The sequence below is a fragment of the Balaenoptera physalus genome (genome assembly GCF_965194825.1).
Source record: "Balaenoptera physalus genome assembly, chromosome: 13".
NCBI lineage: Eukaryota > Metazoa > Chordata > Mammalia > Artiodactyla > Balaenopteridae > Balaenoptera > Balaenoptera physalus.
This window is the reverse complement of record NC_138892.1, coordinates 101,507,602-101,526,309: the sequence shown is the minus strand read 5'-3', so window position 1 is coordinate 101,526,309 and position 18,708 is coordinate 101,507,602. Positions and strand designations below refer to the sequence as shown.

General features: G+C 36.8%; 1 protein-coding gene and 1 long non-coding RNA gene across 2 annotated transcripts in view; both read right to left on the bottom strand.

Moving 5' to 3' along the window:
* Nucleotides 1-18,708, bottom strand: part of LOC309640942 — a 36,606-nt gene that overhangs the window by 15,071 nt on the left and 2,827 nt on the right. The gene's annotated exons all lie outside the window — the stretch shown is intronic.
* On the bottom strand, nt 5,587-14,762 carry LOC309641298 (vomeronasal type-2 receptor 26-like; the record flags this gene model as incomplete). The annotated part of the gene is made up of 2 exons (XM_082421154.1): nt 5,587-12,242; nt 14,670-14,762. The coding sequence occupies 2 exons, from the start codon at nt 14,760-14,762 to the stop codon at nt 11,466-11,468; spliced, it is 870 nt and encodes a 289-aa protein (XP_082277280.1). The 3' UTR covers nt 5,587-11,465.

The following is an 18,708-nucleotide window of genomic DNA, read 5'->3' as shown; positions in this document are numbered from 1 at the left end:
CAGAGCCCTCTATCTGAATCAAAGACCCGGCTCCACCCAACTGCCAGCAGCTCCCAGTGCTGGATGCCTCACAACAAAGAAGACAGGAACACAAACTCAGCCATAGGCACACAGAATACCTAAAGTCATACTATGCTCACAGACACCCCAAAACACACCACCTGACACGGCCCTGCTCATCAGAGGGAAAAGACTCAGCTCCACCCACCAGAATGCAGGCACCAGTCCCTCCCACCAGGAACCCTACACAAGCCACTGGACCAACCTCACCACTGGGGGCAGAGATCAGAAGCAAGAGGAAATACGACCCTGTGGAAAGGAGACCTCAAATACTGTAAATTAGACAAAATGAGAAGACAGAAAAATATCTTGCAGGCAAAGGAGCAAGATAAGAACCCACAAGACCAAATAAATGAAGAGGAAATAGGCAAACTACCTGAAAAAGAATTCAGAGTGATGATAGTAAAGGTGATCCAAAATCTTGGAACTAGAATGGAGAAAATACAAGAAACATTTAACAAGGACCTAGAAGAACTAAAGAGCAAACAAACAGTAATGAGCAACACAATAACTGAAATTTAAAACACTCGAGAAGGAATCAATGGCAGAATAACTGAGGCAGAAGAACAGATAAGTGAGCTGGAAGATAGAATGGTGGAAATAACTGCACAGAGCAGAGTAAAGAAAAAAGAATGAAAAGAACAGAGGACAGTCTCAGGGAGTTCTGGGACAATATTAAGCACACCAACATTCGAATTACAGGCGTCCCAGAAGAAGAAGAAGAAAAAAAGAACAGGTCTGAGAAAATATTTGAAGAGACTACAGTCAAAAACTTCCCCAACATGGGAAAGGAAATAGTCAATCAAGTCCAGGAAGCACAGAGAGTCTCATACAGGATAAACCCATGGAGAAACACATCAAGACACATGTTAATCACACTAACAAAAATTAAACACAAAGAAAAAATATTAAAAGCAGCAAGGGAAAAACAATAAATAATATCCAAGGGAATCCCCATAAGGTTAACAGCTGATCTTTCAGCAGAAGCTCTACAGGCCAGAAGAGAGTTGCAAGATATATTTAAAGTGACGAAAGGGAAAAACCTACAACCAAGATCACTCTACCCAGTAAGGATCTTATTCAGATTCAATGGAGAAATCAAAAGTTTTACAGACAAGCAAAAGTTGAGAGAATTCAGCACCACCAAACCAGCTTTACAAAAAATTCCTAAGGAACTTTTCTAGGCAGGACACACAAGAGAAGGAAAAGACTTACAAAAACAAACCCAAAACAATTAAGAAAATGGTAAAAAAACATAAATATCAATAATTACCTAAAATGTAAATGGATTAAATGCCCCAAACAAAAGACACAGACTGGCTGAATGGATATAAAAACAAGACCTGTATATATGCTGTCTACAAGAGCCCCACTTCAGACCTCGGGACACATACAGGCTGAAAGTGAGGGGATGGAAAAAAATATTCCATGCAAATGGAAATCAAAAGAAACCTGGAGTAGCAATACTCATATCAGACGAAATAGACTTTAAAATAAAGACTATTACAAGAGACAAGAAAGGACACTATATAATGATCAAAGGATCAATCCAAGAAGATATAACAATTGTAAATATCGATGCACCCAACATAGGAGCACCTCAATACATAGGCAAATGCTAACAGCCATAAAAGGGGAAATTGACACTAAAACAATAATAGTAGGTGACCTTAACACCCCACTTACACAAATGGACAGATCATCCAAACAGAAAATAAATAAGGAAACACAAGCTTAAATGACACATTAGACCAGATGGTGTTAATTGATATTTATAGGATATTCCATCCAAGAACAACAGAATACACTTTCTTCGAAAGTGCACATGGAACATTCTCCAGGATATATCACATCTTGGGTCACAAATCAAGCCTCAGTAAATTTAAGAAACGTGAAATTGTATCAAGCATCTTTTCTGACAGCAATGCTATAAGACTAAATATCAATTACAGGAAAAAAAACTGTAAAAAATACAAACACATGGAAGCTAAACAATACACTACTAAACAACAAAAAGATCACTGAAGAAAACAAAGAGGAAATCAAAAATTACCTAGAAATAAATGACAATGAAAACACAATGACCTCAATCCTATGGGATTCACCAAAAGCAGTTCTAAGCAGGAAGTTTACAGCAATACAGTCCTACCTCAAGAAACAAGAAAAATCTCAAATAAACAACCTAACCTTACACCTAAAGCAGTCAGAGAAAGAACAACAACAACAAAAAAAAACACCCCAAAGTTAGCAGAAGGAAAGAAATCATAAAGATCAGATCAGAAATAAATGAAAGAGAAATGAAGGAAATGATAGCAAAGATCAACAAAACTAAAAGCTGGTTTTTTGAGAAGATAAACATAATTGATAAACCATTAGCCAGACTCATCAGCAAAAAAAGGGAGAAGACTGAAATCAACCTCATTAGAATTGAAAAAAGAGAAGTAACAACTGACACTGCAGAAATACAAATGATCGTGAGAGACTACTAGAAGCAACTATATGCCAATAAAATGGACAACCTGGAAGAAATGGACAAATTCTTAGAAAAGTACAACCTTCCAAGACTGAACCAGAAAAAATAGAATACATGAACAGACCAATCACAAGCACTGAAATTGAGACTGTGATTAAAAATCTTCCGACAAACAAAAGCCCAGGGCCTGATGGCTTCACAGGCGAAGTTTATCAAAAATTTAGAGAAGAGCTAACACCTATCCTTCTCAAACTCTTCCAAAATATAGCAGAGGGAGGAACACTCCAGAGCTCATTCTATGAGGCCACCATCACCCTGATACCAAAACCAGACAAAGATACTACAAAAAAAAACTATTACAGGCCAATATCACTGATGAACATAGATGCAAAATTCCTCAACAAAATACTGGCAAACAGAATCCAACCACACATTAAAAGGATCATACACCATGATCAAGTGGGGTTTATCCCAGGAATGCAAGGATTCTTCAATATACACAAATCAATAAATGTGATACACCATATTAACAAATTGAAGGATAAAAACCATATGCTAATCTCAATATATGCAGAAAAAGATTTTAACAAAATTCAACACCCATTTATGATAAAAACTCTCCAGAAAGTGGGCATAGAGGGAACCTACCTCAACATAATAAAAGCCATATATGACAAACCCACAGCCAACATCATTCTCAATGTGAAAAACTGAAAGCATTTCCTCCAAGATCAGCAACAAGACAAGGTTGCCCACTCTCACCACTATTATTCAACATAGTTTTGGAAGTTTTAGCCACAGCAATCAGAGAAGAAAAAGAAATAAAAGGAATCCAAATTGGAAAAGAAGTAAAGCTGTCACTGTTGCAGATGACATGATACTATACACAGAGAACTGTAAAGATGCTACCAGAAAACTACTAGAGCTAATCAATGAATTTGGTAAAGTAGCAGGATACAAAATTAATGGACAGAAATATCTCGCCTTCCTATACAGTAACAATGAAAAATCAGAAAGAGAAGTTAAGGAAACACTTCCATTTACCATTGCAACAAAAGGAATAAAATACCTAGGAATAAACCTACCTAAGGAGGCAAAAGACCTGTATGCAGAAAACTATAAGACACTGATGAAAGAAATCAAAGACTATACAAACAGATGGAAAGATCTACCATGTTCTTGGATTGGAAGAATCAACATTGTGAAAATGACTATACTACCCAAAGCAATCTACAGATTCAGTGCAATCCCTATCAAATTATCAATGGCATTTTTCACAGAACTAGAACAAAAAAAGTTACAATTTGTATGGAAACACAAAGGACCCCGAATAGCCAAAGCAATCTTGAGAAAGAAAAACGGAACTGGAGGAATCAGGCTCCTGGACTTCAGACTATACTACAAAGCTACAGTAATCAAGACAGTATGGTACTGGCACAAAAACAGAAATATAAATCAATGGAACAGGATAAAAAGCCCAGAGATAAACCCACACACATATGGTCATCTTATCTTTGACAAAGGAGGCAAGAATATACAATGGAGAAAAGACAGACTCTTCAGTAAGTGGTGCTGGGAAAACTGGACGGCTACATGTAAAAGAATGAAGTTAGAACACTTCTCTATACACAAAAATAAACTTAAAATGGATCAAAGACCTAAATGTAAGGCAGACACTATAAAATTCTTAGAGGAAAACATAGGCAGAACACTTTATGACATAAATCACAGCAAGATCCTTTTGACCCACCTCCTAGAGTAATGGAAATAAAATTTAAAAAAACAAATTGGACCTAATGAAACTTAAAAGCTTTTGCACAGCAAAGGAAACCATAAACAAGACCAAAAGACAACCGTCAGAATGGAAGAAAATATTTGACAATGAAGCAACTGACAAAGCATTATTCTCCAATATATACAAACAGCTCATGGAGCACAGTATCAAAAAAACAAACAGTTCAATTTTAAAATGGGTGGAAGACCTAAATAAACATTTCACCAAACAAGACATACAGATGGCCAAGAGGCACATGAAAAGATGCTCAACATCACTAATCATTAGAGAAATGCAAATCAAAACTACAATGAGGTATCACCTCACACCAGTCAGAATGGCCATCATCAAAAAATCTACAAACAATATATACTAGAGAGGGTGTGGAGAAAAGGGAACCCTCCTGCACTGCTGGTGGGGATGTAAATTGATACAGCCACTATGGAAAACAGTATGGAGGTTCCTTAAAAAACTAAAAATAGAACTACCATATGACCCAACAATCCCACTACTGGGCATATACCCTGAGAAAACCATAATTCAAAAAGAGTCATGTACCACAATGTTCACTGCAGCTCTATGTACAATAGCCAGGACATGGAAGCAACCTAAGTGTCCATCAATAGATGAATGGATAAAGAAGATGTGGCACATTTATATATAATGGAATATTACTGAGCCATAAAAAAAGAATGAAATAATGCCATTTGCAGCAACATGGATGGACCTAGAGATTCTGATGCTAAGTGAAGTAAGTCAGACAGAGAAAGACAAACATCATGTGATATCACTCATATGTGGAATTTAATTTTAAAAAAGAGATACAAATGAACTTATTTATAAAACAGAAACAGACTTACAGGTATCCAAAACAAACTTATGGTTACCAAAGGGGTAACAGCGTTGGGGGGGGGGTGGATAATTCAGGCGCTTGGGATGAACACACACATATTACTATATATAAGATAGATAACCAGGATTCCCTGGTGGCGCAGCGGTTGAGAATCTGCCTGCCAATGCAGGAGACACGGGTTCGAGCCCTGGTCTGGGAGGATCCCACATGCCGCGGAGCAACTGGGCCCGTGAGCCACAATTACTGAGCCTGTGCATCTGGAACCTGTGCCCCGCAACAAGAGAGGCCACGACAGTGAGAGGCCCGCGCACCACGATGAAGAGTGGTCCCCACCTGCCACAACTAGAGAAAGCCCTCGCACAGAAATGAAGATCCAACACAGCCAAAAATAAATAAATTAATTAATTAATTAATTAAAAAAAAAAAAAAGTAAGATAGATAACCAACAAGGGCCTACTGTATAGCACAGGGAACTCTACTCAGTATTCTGTGATAACCTATATGAGAAAATAATCTTAAAAAAAATGAATATATGCATACATATAACTGAATCACTTTGCTATACACCTGAAACTAACACAACATTGTAAATTAAATCTACTCCAATAAAATTTAAAAATTTTAAATGTGCTGTTGCTTCTCATTCTTATTCTTATTTCTCCTTGTCTCCCTCCAGACTATTTTGAGTGACGTTTCTTGAAACTTAAGTCAGATTGTATCAGTCTTTTGCTCAAAACCATGTAATTGTTCTCCATTTCAGTCTGACAAAAAGCCAGTCTTTACAATGGCCTCAGTCTCCACATGATGTAGCCACCTAATTTCCCCCTCCTCCTCTCCCCCTTTCCCCCACTGTACTCCTCCTCTATGACCCTCTTTGGCATTATCCACGTCCTGCTTACTTCTGCCTAATTTTAACCACTTGTTAGCCCCTCTGCCTGCAATGCTGTTCCCAGTATATTCACATGGCTAACTCCCCAGCAACTTTCTCCCAATTACTGCAAAATCCACTGATGATTCCTGCCTGTAGCAATTATTAAAACTGGAGATTGATGCAAAACCACAATTTTCTAATTCTGTCATTCCTTGCATATTTATTATCTGGCATTCTTCCAAAAGGAAGAGCCCCCCTGCCCTTTTCCTCCTCTCCCTATACTCTGAGTAACATTATGGACTCATAGATTCTTTTTTAATTTAATATTTCATAATCCATTATGGGTTTTTTTATGCTTAACTTTTTTTTTTTTTTTGGCCGCACATCTTGGCAGATCTTAGTTCCCCAACCAGGGACTGAACCCACGCCCTCCACAGTGAAAGTGTGGAATCCTAACCACTGGACTGCCAGGGAATTCCCTTTATGCTTAAAATTTTCCAAATTTGGCCAACACACATCCCTTCAAGTTGGTTCTCTTGTCCTTTTAACGTCTCCATTGGTCTTTAAACACAATCTTGCTTTCTGGCACACACACACACAAAAGATGGACCAGGCACACCTTGTACCTTCCCTGTCTCAGGCCTAGACTCATCCATTTCTCCAAGAACATCTAGTTCATTTTAGTGAGAAATGATGCGTCTAAGGATTAAGTGTCCTTGCCATCTAGGGAAACACTATCTAGAGACTAAGTATCCTCACCATCAGGGTATCACTGGACTTATTTTCTTTAAGAACTCTTTATACTAGTTCTCTATGTATGGTATATTTTGCAAATATTTTTCTCTCATTTAGTTATTTGCCATTTATCACTAGTTATAGTGTTTTAATATGTGTTATGTAGTATATATTTTAAGTTGGAATTAGTCATAGCTAAGTTCTGACTTGGGATATATAAAACTTCACTTATGTTTTCTTCTTGTACTTGTATGGTTTTATTTTTTGTATTTCGATTTCTTACCTATTTGGAATTTATTCTGGTGTTTGACTTATGGATCCAATTTTACTATCTTTCCAAATGGCTACTTAGTTCTTCCAATTTCATTTATTGAAAACTCAATTTTGAGTTGGTGCTTTTATGTTTTTATGTACTTGTATTAATTTCTGAATTTTTGTTTATTCCATTCGTCTGTGTGTCTACTTTCGTGTCAGTATCACAGTGTTTAAAATACAAAGGTTTTATAATATGCTTTAATATCTGGAAGGACTATTTCCCATTCATGGCTCTTTTCTAAGTGTTCTTATGTATTCTAGCAAGTTTTTTACAATATAGACTGTAGAATCAATCTGTTTTGTTCAAGGGAAAAAAGTATGCTATTTGTGTTGAGATTGTGCTGAATTTCTACATTAATTTAAGGAGAATTGACATTCACAAACAAGGGATATCTTTCCATTTGTTCATGTCAACTTCCAAGAAAGTGCTAAAGTTTTTCTCATATTGGTTTTTCACGTATCTTGTTATTTTATTCTTAGGAATTACATCTTATTTATTGCTGTCATAAATAGTGCTTTCTCTTTCATTGTACTTCTAACTGGTTACTTGTATATGTATTGCTTTTGTATATTAATTTTCTATTCTACTATCTTACTAAACATTTTTATTATTTGCATCATTGGTTTTCTTAGATATTCCTGGTATATTACCACATTATCCACCAATAGAGATAGTTCTATACCTTCTTTTCCCAGTGTCATGTTTCTAGTTATTTTCTTTTTTAAAAAGTTGTGTTGGCCCATATTTCCAATACAGTGTTAAGTAGTAATGGAAATAGTGAGCATTCTTGACTTGTTCTTGACTTCAGTGGGAATTTCATAGCATTTCCCCTTTAAATTAGACGCTGGTTTCAGGAATTACCAATTCATATTTACTAAGGTTTTTATTAGGAATGAATATTGAATTTTGTCAAGAACTTTGAATGCTGAAGACATTTATGGAGATAAATATAATTTTTCCTTTTGATGAAAAACAGAAAATAGAGTTTGAGACATCAGATATATATAAAATAGAGTTTAAGAGGCATAGAATAAGACTATCTATTTTACAACCCCAAAAAGGGGAGATAGAGACTAAGGGGCAAAATATTTGAAACAATAATGTTTGAGAATTTTCCTGAAATAGTAAAACTTAATTCACATATTTAGGAAGGCCAGAATATCCTAGGCAGGATTTAAAAAAAAAGAAAAGAAAAGGAGATCCACATTTAGTCATATTGTTGTGAAATCACTGAACCAGAGAAAAAGAGAAGTAAAAATAGCAATTTCATTACAAATCAGGTAATTGCAAGTTAAAAAAAAATAATACCATTTCATAATCTCAAAGTGACAAAATTAAGAGCGTGACAATGACCAACTTTTGATAAAGATGTGGTGCAATGCAAAATTTTATAAATAACTATTGATAGTTCAAATTCTTACAAAAAGAATTTAGAAAACAAATTGATATTTCCTGGCAAAGAAATACCTTATGATACAGAAATTCCACCTCTAGAGAAATGATATATGTATGCACCAGGGGATTTATACAAGAATGGAAGAAACAGCAATCTTTGCAATAGGAAAAAAAAGAAACAGTCCAAATATCTGTTGCGAGGAGAATTCACTAGTTACTGCTATATTCTTACATAGTGAGATACAATATGTAACAATGAAAAAGGATGAAATACAACTATACTGTATCCAACTACATGTATAAATCCTTAAAATAGGCTTAGGAAATACAAGTCACATAAGAACACATACCATATAATACGTTTATATAAAATTGATAAACAGTCAAAATTTCAACGACATATTATTTGGGGATGGAGAACTACTTTAAAAACGAAATGATTAACACAAAATTTAGAGTAGAGCTTCCATCTAGAGAACTGCAGGGAGCAGAATGTTCATGGGAGAGAGCGTACAGGGAACTTCAAATCTATTGATATTTCTTAAGCGAAGTGGTCATATAAAGGTGTTTATATAATAAAAAGCTATATGGTATATGGACATTATTTATACTTTTATTATAATATGCTACAAAATAACAAATTAAGATGCTGTGTAAAGGATCACTGGATGATGGGTTATTCCCCATGAACCATGCATCAATTGCCATACAGCATACCCATTTACAATCCATTTCAACTTGCGAACAATTGGTTTGAAACATCTCTTTGATGAACATTCACTTAAACACTTGGTTGAGCTCCTGCAGGAAGGTTAAATTCATGTCATTTATTGGAAATATTTCTGAAAATATTCTATTCCTTCTGTCGATTCCATACATTACTACTATGTTGATATACAACCCCAACACAGAAAGATTTGCCCTAGAAAACATGACCTTACATTCATATACTAGTGCTGATCTTCCTCCCAGTTTTTTAAAACTAAGCTTCTCTCCCTTTTTAAGTGGTATGTTCTCGTGAACAAGTGAACAATATAGTTGTAGAAACTTTCCAACACAACTTCTACAACACAGTCATTTCCATTATCTTCAGGTCATAAACTGTGACTATAATTAATTTAGCTTATTTACATCAGAGCAGATTCCAGTGGAATATTTGCTCCTTTTTCTACCAATTTTATGGCCAAATAGAAGCAACTAAGTCCAACATAACCAAAGAGGTGAACTATATCTTATTTTTTAGTTAGAAATCTACTTTGCTAGGAAAAGAAAAACGATGGGTGATCACTGAGAATTGAGATAGGCTAAGAATATCTTTGATTCACTGTTCCCTAGTCTTGCAGTTGCACTGTGTTCGATATTATATGCAAACACAATTCCTCTCAAGATCCAGAAGTCTGAATGACATATAACTCCTGCCAGAATAAACAAACCAAAAATCAAGCAAACAGAAACATTTACCTAAAGGAGGGGGGAAGGGATAAATGGGGAACATGTGATTAACAGATGCACACTACCATATATAAAAGATAACAAGGATTTACTGTGTAGAGCAGGGAACTATATTCAATATCTTGTAATAAACTATAATGGAAAAGAATCAAAATAGAGAATATAGATATATACCTATATATGTATAAGCAAATCACTTTGTTGTACACCTGAAACTAACATAATATTGTAAATCAATGATACTTCAATTAAAAAAAAAAAAAAACATTTACCTGGTGTAGCAATTTCTGAACATCCGTTATTTCCAATGCCTCTATTATTTGGGGTATGGCCGCCATACCTCTGCAGGGACCATTACCACCGTGGCAAACTCCAATTTAAGCTCCAGAAATCAAGTTGGAGACACTTGCCCATGTGCACACTCAAATGATGAGCTGGCACTTGAGAAGAGCCAACAGAAAGGGCAGCCCGGTCTCTTCCTAGTATTCCCTTCCCAGTCCACCTGCCTTCTGCTTTTAAAGATTTATATGAGGGATTGGTTTATTGTTGGAAAATAAGAAATAACCTGTGCAAAGGAATTTACTGGCCAAAAAAAATAAATAAGTAACTGAAAAACTACATCTCCCAGAAGGAATCATTCTACAGTTACAGGTCCTTTAAATTACAACCGTTATCTTACTTTACTGGATTTAAACCTCATCTCCTGATTCACATCTAACCACGGTCACATTTCAATGCCATTGTAAGTGATATCAGATATCAGTGGGGAAGAGATGAAAGAGAAGATATTTGAATGTTATGACTATATTCAAAAGCAACCCTCTTCATGAAGGACGGTTCCTCTCTCTCAGTAGGTCAAGTTTCTCCAATTAGATGTTACCAGGATCTTTGATAAAGCATTGTCTTTTTCCCTGAATAGTTCCTTCTGTTTCCCTCTGGGTTTTGTTTAAGCTTTGATCCATGTTTCACTTGGGCCTATGGAAGCATAAAGAACGCTATTTAAATCATCCAAAGCTCCAATTTCATATTGGTTTGTGTCTACGAGTAGTGTAATGATGGACAATTAGACATCACTAGCTTTCTACTACCAGAACTTATAATTCCTTAAAATTCAATTTTTATTTAAATAAGAAGGGAAAAGACAGCTAGAGTAAGACTAACAGAAGGGAAGCATGTTCTTGAGCACCCACTATAGTTTCACATAAATGACTTAATTCTCACTCTAGCCCTTTCTAACTTGTTAACCTGCTACATGTTGTTTAAAGATGAGAAAACTGTGATTCAAAGAAATGTTAATTGGTTACACTGACAGAGTCAGTCAGTAGGGGTGTTGAATTTGAACATTGGTCTACCTGACCCCAGTGCTTTCTTCACTGTGACTTGCTGCCACAATGATAGTGCCACTTGATTAAGGAGCAATTGTTATTGTTTAAATGAAATGCATTTATTTCATACCACCCTTTGGAATATTTCCAAATAATATTTCCATAGTATTGTTCATTTCATATCAATGATGCCACTTTAACACTAATTCCTTTATCTTTTGCGAGGAATTTGTTGAGGTAATTTTTCCCTTGAATTCCTGTCTGATCTTAGTCGGATCACATAGCACTTGGGGAGAAATATACAACCCAATAAACCAGCACTGGAAGCCAAGATGGAAAATGTTTCCAAAGCCATGGTGGCCTTGCCTTTGGTGCTTATATATCTGGGTATGAAAGAAATCCACACACTACAGAAAACCAGCATGCTGAATGTGATTATTTTTGCCTCATTGAAATTGTCTGGTAGCTGTCTGGCCAGAAAAGCAATAGTCAAGCTCAGAAATGCTAGAAAGACCAAGTAACCCAGAACACAGTAGAAGGCAGTAGCGGATCCCTCGTTACATTGAAGGATGATTAGGTCCAACTCTGATTGTGTGTCAATGTCAGGGAAAGGGGGAGAAGTTCCCAACCAGATTGTGCAGATACATACTTGAATGAGGGAACCACTGTAGATGATAGTATTTGAGAATTGGGTCACCATCCATATTTGCAGCATGTTTCCTGGTTTCATGGCTTTGAAGGCTACAAGCACAATGAAGGTCTTTGCTAAAATAGCAGAAATAACCACAGGAAATATAACTCCAAAGAACGTTCGTCCTAGGATGCAGGTAACTAGGCTAGGACAACCAAGTAAAGTCAAAAAGCAGAGGAAGCAAAGTATTAAGGAAACGAGGAAGATATAACCGACATTTTGATTTTTGCTCTGACAGTGGGTATGTCTCAATACTGGATAAATAGTCCTAAAGTCAGAGCAGTAAGGACAGAGGAACTAATGGCCATAGAATCCAAAACAGCTCCTAGAAGATATTCACGGGACAAAAAAAGTTATAATTTGGAGGAGGCACTGATTGCTTATATGAATATTGGTCTTCAGGATATTAATACATTGATCCATATCTGAAAGGGATACAGCTTGATTTATTATAGTCCATCAGTCATTTCCCAAATATATGTATAAAGCAAATATATCTTGGACAGAAACATATTTGAATTCTGAGGTAAATGTACCTAATTACATTCATTAGATCATAACATTGAAAAATAAATAACCACCTCCATTCATGGGAGAGAAATCACCTATTATACATTTAAATCCAAAAATATACAGAAATAGTGAGTTGAATTGGACAATAAGAGAGCCAAGAATTTAGAAAGTAACAATGAAGGAAAAACACAGACTATATAAAATCGTATTTGATAATGTATGAAAGGAAGAGAGAAGACCTTCTGAGGCTTCTGGGCTTTAATTTAATTAACCTAGAAAATAGATAGTCCTAATGTTTATTGAGTATCTATGTTATAGTAAGTGCTTTCTTTACGGTTATAACTTGATTTTTTTTTTTTTAATTAATTTATTTATTTATGGCTGTGTTGGGTCTTCGTTTCTGTGCGAGGGCTTTCTCTAGTTGCGGCAAGTGGGGGCCGCTCTTCATCGCGGTGCGCGGGCCTCTCACTGTCGCGGCCTCTCCCGTTGCGGAGCACAGGCTCCAGACGCGCAGGCTCAGTAGTTGTGGCTCACGGGCTTAGTTGCTCCGCGGCATGTGGGATCTTCCCAGACCAGGGCTCGAACCCGTGTGCCCTGCATTGGCAGGCAGATTCTTAACCACTGCGCCACCAGGGAAGCCCTATAACTTGATTTTGATAGCAGTTTTACAAGGGATTTACCATTATTTAGTGCTTAAAGAATAACAATGAAAGGAAGAAATTTTAGAGGTAAATATTTTGAAGAAATTTCAAAACAAACAGTGAAGTGTTAAGTTTTGTGCATTAAGATCTGACCTCATTCAATCTGAAGGACAATTACATATGGTACATTTTAAATTAGAAAGACAATTACATATGCAAATGTGGGTTTACATTCTACAAAAATTTTACCAAAAATATTGAAAAAATATTGATCATTTCTATGCTGTTAATCTCCCTTCCAAAAGAGTGATATAAGTCAGTTTCTTTTAGGAACAATGACTTCTTCATAATCATTATCAAAACTTACTAGGTTTGGTGTCACTTCCACTCATTCTCCCTCTTGCTTTCTTATGTTTTCCTTTAACGTGAACCTCTAGGGACTGGAGAGTCCAAGAAGAAGAACACAGGAAACCTAACTTCAGGATAGGGGGATAGAGAAGCAGTATCGTTAAACAGACTACTACAATAGTATGTGGAAATGTTTTAATAAGTATATTGAGGATGATAAGCAGCTAATGAAAAGCCAATGGGCCATAATAACAAGATTGAAATTTATCTTAAAAGACTTTTTTACATATGCCTGTATTCTGCCTGGAACCATTTTCACTTTGCTCTTTAAAAGCTGGTTCCATTTCATCACTGAGATCGTAGCTTAAATATCAACCACATAGGGCTTCCCTGGTGGCGCAGTGGTTGAGAATCTGCCTGCTAATGCAGGGGACACGGGTTCGAGCCCTGGTCTGGGAGGATCCCACATGCCGCAGAGCAACTGGGCCCGTGAGCCACAACTACTGAGCCTGCGCGTCTGGAGCCTGTGCTCCGCAACAAGAGAGGCCGCGATAGTGAAGAGGCCCGCGCACCACGATGATGAGTGGCCCCCGCTTGCCGCAACTGGAGAAAGCCCTCGCACAGAAACGAGGACCCAACACAGCCAAAAATAAATATAAAAATAAATAAGTAAAAAAGACCCGGTGCAACCAAATAAATAAATAAATATTAAAAAAAAGAAATATCAACCACATAGAAACATCTTCCCTGACTACCCTGTCTACATCAGCTATCCCATGCTAATTCTCTATCATAAGACTCCATTTTTTCTTTTATACCACATAACACAATTTACAATAACATGTTTACTTTTTTGTTCATGTGTTAAATACGTACTCCCTTCAATAGGCCATAACCTACATGAAAGCAGAGGCATGCCTTTTGACAACCACTGTGTCCCCAGCACTCAGTAGAGTTACTGCAACTAGGAAATGCATAACAAATATTTGTAAATAAATAACTAGGCATATGTTATGGATTCAGTATCCACTGGGTCCCTGGGCTGGTAGGATTGCTAGTGGACTGTGGCTAGGACAGGCTGGAACCAAATATAAGTCTATTTCAGGATCTCTGGAGGCACAGACGGGCATGTCTGCCTCCAGATTGCTGGGCCCACAGGACTGCTTGGGGTCTATGGCTAGCAGGGTTTATGGCCCAGTTACAGGGCCATTTCAGAATCTACAGTTGGACTAAGTTTGGCAGACTTGTCTCCAGGGGCTCCCAGACCATGGCTGAGAGGGGCTGGAGCCAGGTCATGGGCCACTTCAGGGCCCATAGCCGTTACCGTCGTGTGGGCACAGATAGGTGTGACTCATCCCAAGCCCTTTAGTATATGGTGCCGGGGGAAGGACCAATGCCAAGTGATGCTATAGCCAAGTCCACAGGGATACAGAGCCCTTCTGGGTCATCCCACCTGGGCATGGGCCTGCATACTCAAAATGGCCCTCATCAGTCTTGACCAAGAAAACTGGGGCATCACAGTCTCCTACCTGGATACCAAAACATCCACAAAGGCACTTTTGTCTGTGGATGGCTGCCCAGTTATTGTTGCTGAGGGGGGGAAGGGGGTTCAAGAAGAAGAGCTCTTGTTCTGCCATCATGCTGACCTCACCTGCTTGCAGTACTATGTTAAATAGAAGTGATAGTGGGCAACCTAGCCTTGTTCTGGATCTCAGAGGGAAATCTTTCAGTTTTTCACTATGTTCACTTTTCATAAATGGCCTTTATAGTGTTGTGGTAAGTTCCTTCTATACATAATTGGCTGACAGTTTTTATCATGAAACAATGTTGTATTGTGTCAAATGCTTTTTCTACATCTATTGAAATGATCAGGTGATTTCTCTCCTTCATTCTGTTAATGTGGTGTATCACATTTATTGATTTGCGTTTGTTGAACCATCCTTGCATTCCAGGCATAAATTCTGCTTGATCATAGTGCATGATTCCTTTAATGTGATCTTAGAGGGAAAGCTTTCAGTTTTTAATCATTGAGTATGATGTTAGATATAGGCTTTCCATATATGACTTTTGTAAGAGTGAACTTGTCGATATGTAATTATATCTCAATAAAGCTGTGATTTAAATTTTAAATAAATAGCTTTCTGTAAGCATTAAAGAATCAATATTAAAGAATAAGATTAAAGAAGAATACTACCCCCAGGAAAAGATTTAAGAATACCGTATAATGGGGGAGTTCTCTAAGCCATATGTTTCTGCAATAATAAATCTGAAATACAAATGGGGCTATTTATTGTTGGAGGAAAGGATTAGAAATTTCAACTAAGATGCTTTAGAGTGAATCCGCTCTAAGAAAATGAAATGAGTCTTTGCATGCTATTGATGAGGCTTCAGATTTATTGCATGTCCATATTTCTTTTGCTCAGTTTATAATGAAAGATTATTTATGAAGTTTATGAACAAGAGTATAGTTAACATCAGAGTCATAGTTAAGTCTTCTGCATAAAAACTTATCCCAACAATCTAAGGACTAACTTGCCATAGTGTCATTTTATTCACATTGAAAAGCCCTCTGGGAAAAAGTTTAAAATGCCTATTTTAAACGTTTCATTTAACAATCAAACATCCATATTGTCTGTAAAAAATGTCCTGAAAAAACTGAGGTGATTCAAAAATTGAGAGACGTCTTTAAAAACAGGAATTTGTCTAGAAAACTGAAAATGACAATGCATCTTTTAAATAATTCAGTTTTGTTAGTTGAATAATTTGTTTTTTATAATTAAATAATTAATATATTAATCCAAGGTTTCTCAACTTTGACACTATTGGCATTTTGAATTGGATAATTCTTTGATTTGCTCCTTTGCATCATAAAATGTTTAGCATCATGCCTGGTCTCTACCCATTGGATGCCAGTAGCACCCCTCTCTGAGTTGTAATAACCAAAAATGTCTCCAGACATTACCAAATAACCTCAGTGGGAAGGGAGCCAAATGACCACCAGTTTAGAACCACAAGACTATAGGTTATTTGGTTAATTGAAACCTGATGTCATCCAACCTGTATTAAAGATTTTAAAAACAAATAAAATCTTGATACAATTTTATTTTTTTATTCTTTCAATAAAAAAATATTGAACACCTATGATGTCTGAACTGTTCTATGCTCTAGGAATACAGTGATGAACAACTAACTAGTTCTATGTCCTTGTGGAGCTTATATTCTAATGGAGGGTGGTGAAGTTGTTCTTGGGAAAGCTTGACACATTCTCTACAATTTGGTGATAACTTATAAAGAGAGCTTGTACCTTTTGAAGACAGGAAGCTGCTGGAACTGTCTATACCAGCAAGGGAAAGTGTTTCATTATGTAGCATGCCTGGAAAGAAGAGGAAGAAGAAGATTCCTGGTTTCCTTGACTCCATATGAAGGTCCTCAAGAGTGTAAACAAGAAGAAAGGAGCCACATGGCTGCTCAGACAGCTTCCCAGTGAGGAAATTTCTCACCTTGAGCTATGGGTGTAAAATTCATTTCTTTGAGGCAGTATTAGGTGACAGAGACAAAAACTGAAACATGCTTCCAAGAAAATTAGGTGCCAAAACTACACATTATACCACTAGGGTGCAGTGGAACCAAAATAAGCCTAAGCAAATGTTTCCTCACCAGGAATCATTGGCCAAAAGCATAAAAAGACCACTTTCCTCTCTGTTTCTCCTCCGTGTGCCCTAAATGCAGAAGCTGGAAGGAGGGGGCTACATATGCAAAGCTACAAGGATCACAAAGAATCAGAGAAACATGACACTACTAAAGAAACACAATAGGGGCTTCCCTGGTTGAGAATCCACTTGCCAATGCAGGGGACATGGGTTCAACCACTGGTCTGGGAAGATCCCACATGCTGCGGAGCAACCAAGCCCATGAACCACAACTATTGAGCCCGTGTGCCACAATTACTGAAACCCACACGCCTAGAGCCTATGCTCTGCAATAAGAGAAGCCACTGCAATGAGAAGCCCGCACACCACAACGAAGAGTAACCCCCTCTCACCGCAACTAGAGAAAGCCCACGTGCAGCAAAGAAGACCCAACACAGCCAAAAATAAATAAATAAAATAAATAAATTTATTAAATAAAAAGAAACACAATAAACTTCCAGTAACTGACCCCCAAAAATGAAGATACAGAAATAGCTCAACAAAGAATTCAAGATAATCCTTCTAAAGAAGCTCTGAAAGCTACAAGAGAGCACAGAAAAACAGTTTAGTGAAATCAGGAAAGCAACAAGAACAAAATAAGAAGCTCAACAAAGAGATAGAAGACATAAAAAAGAATTAAACAGAAATTTTGGAGCTGAAGAATACAATCACTGAACTGAAAATTCAATAGAGAGTTTCAACAGCAGACTGGACCAAGCAGAAGAAAGAATAAGTGAAGACAGATCATGTGAAATTATCCAGTCAGAGTTGCAAAAACAAAAAAGATGAAATGGAATAAATGAAGCCTATGGGACTGATAGGACAACAATAAGGGAAACAATATATGCAAAATTGGAGTCCCAGAAAGAGAAGAGAAAAAAGGGTAAAAAGCTATGTAAAGAAGTAATGGCTATGTAAAGAAGAACTTGCCAAACCTGGGGAGAGATTTGGACACGTAAATTCATGAGATTAATAGGTCATCCCAAAATTTCAATCTGAAATGATCTTCTCCAAAACACATTGTAATAAAATTGTCTAAAACCAAAGACAAAGAGAGAATTTTAAAAACAGCAAGAGAAAAAAAATTGGAAAATTTAGGAAAAGAATTCTCTCATACAAAGGAACCTTGATAAGGCTATCATGATATTTCAGAAGAAACTTTGCAGGCCAGGAGAGAATGGAATGATCTATTCAAAGTGTTGGGAAAAACCTGCCAACCAAGTATACTTTACCCAATAAGGTAGTCCTTAGGAAAAGAAGGTGAGGTAGACTTTGCATAAGAAACAAGAGCCGAGGGAGTTTATCACCACTAGACATGCCTTAAAAGAAACACTGACAGATGTTTTTCAAGATGAAATGAGAGTATGAAAATATACAAACACACCGATAAAGGTAAGTTTAGAGATTCATTCAGAATGCTCTAATTGTAATATGGTAGTGTGTTAACTACTTAACTCTACTATAAAGGTTAAGGGACAAGTGTATTTTAAAACAGTTATAGCTACAATAGCTTTTTAATGGATAGAAATATGTAAATTGTGACATCACAAAAATAAAATGTAGGTGAGAGAG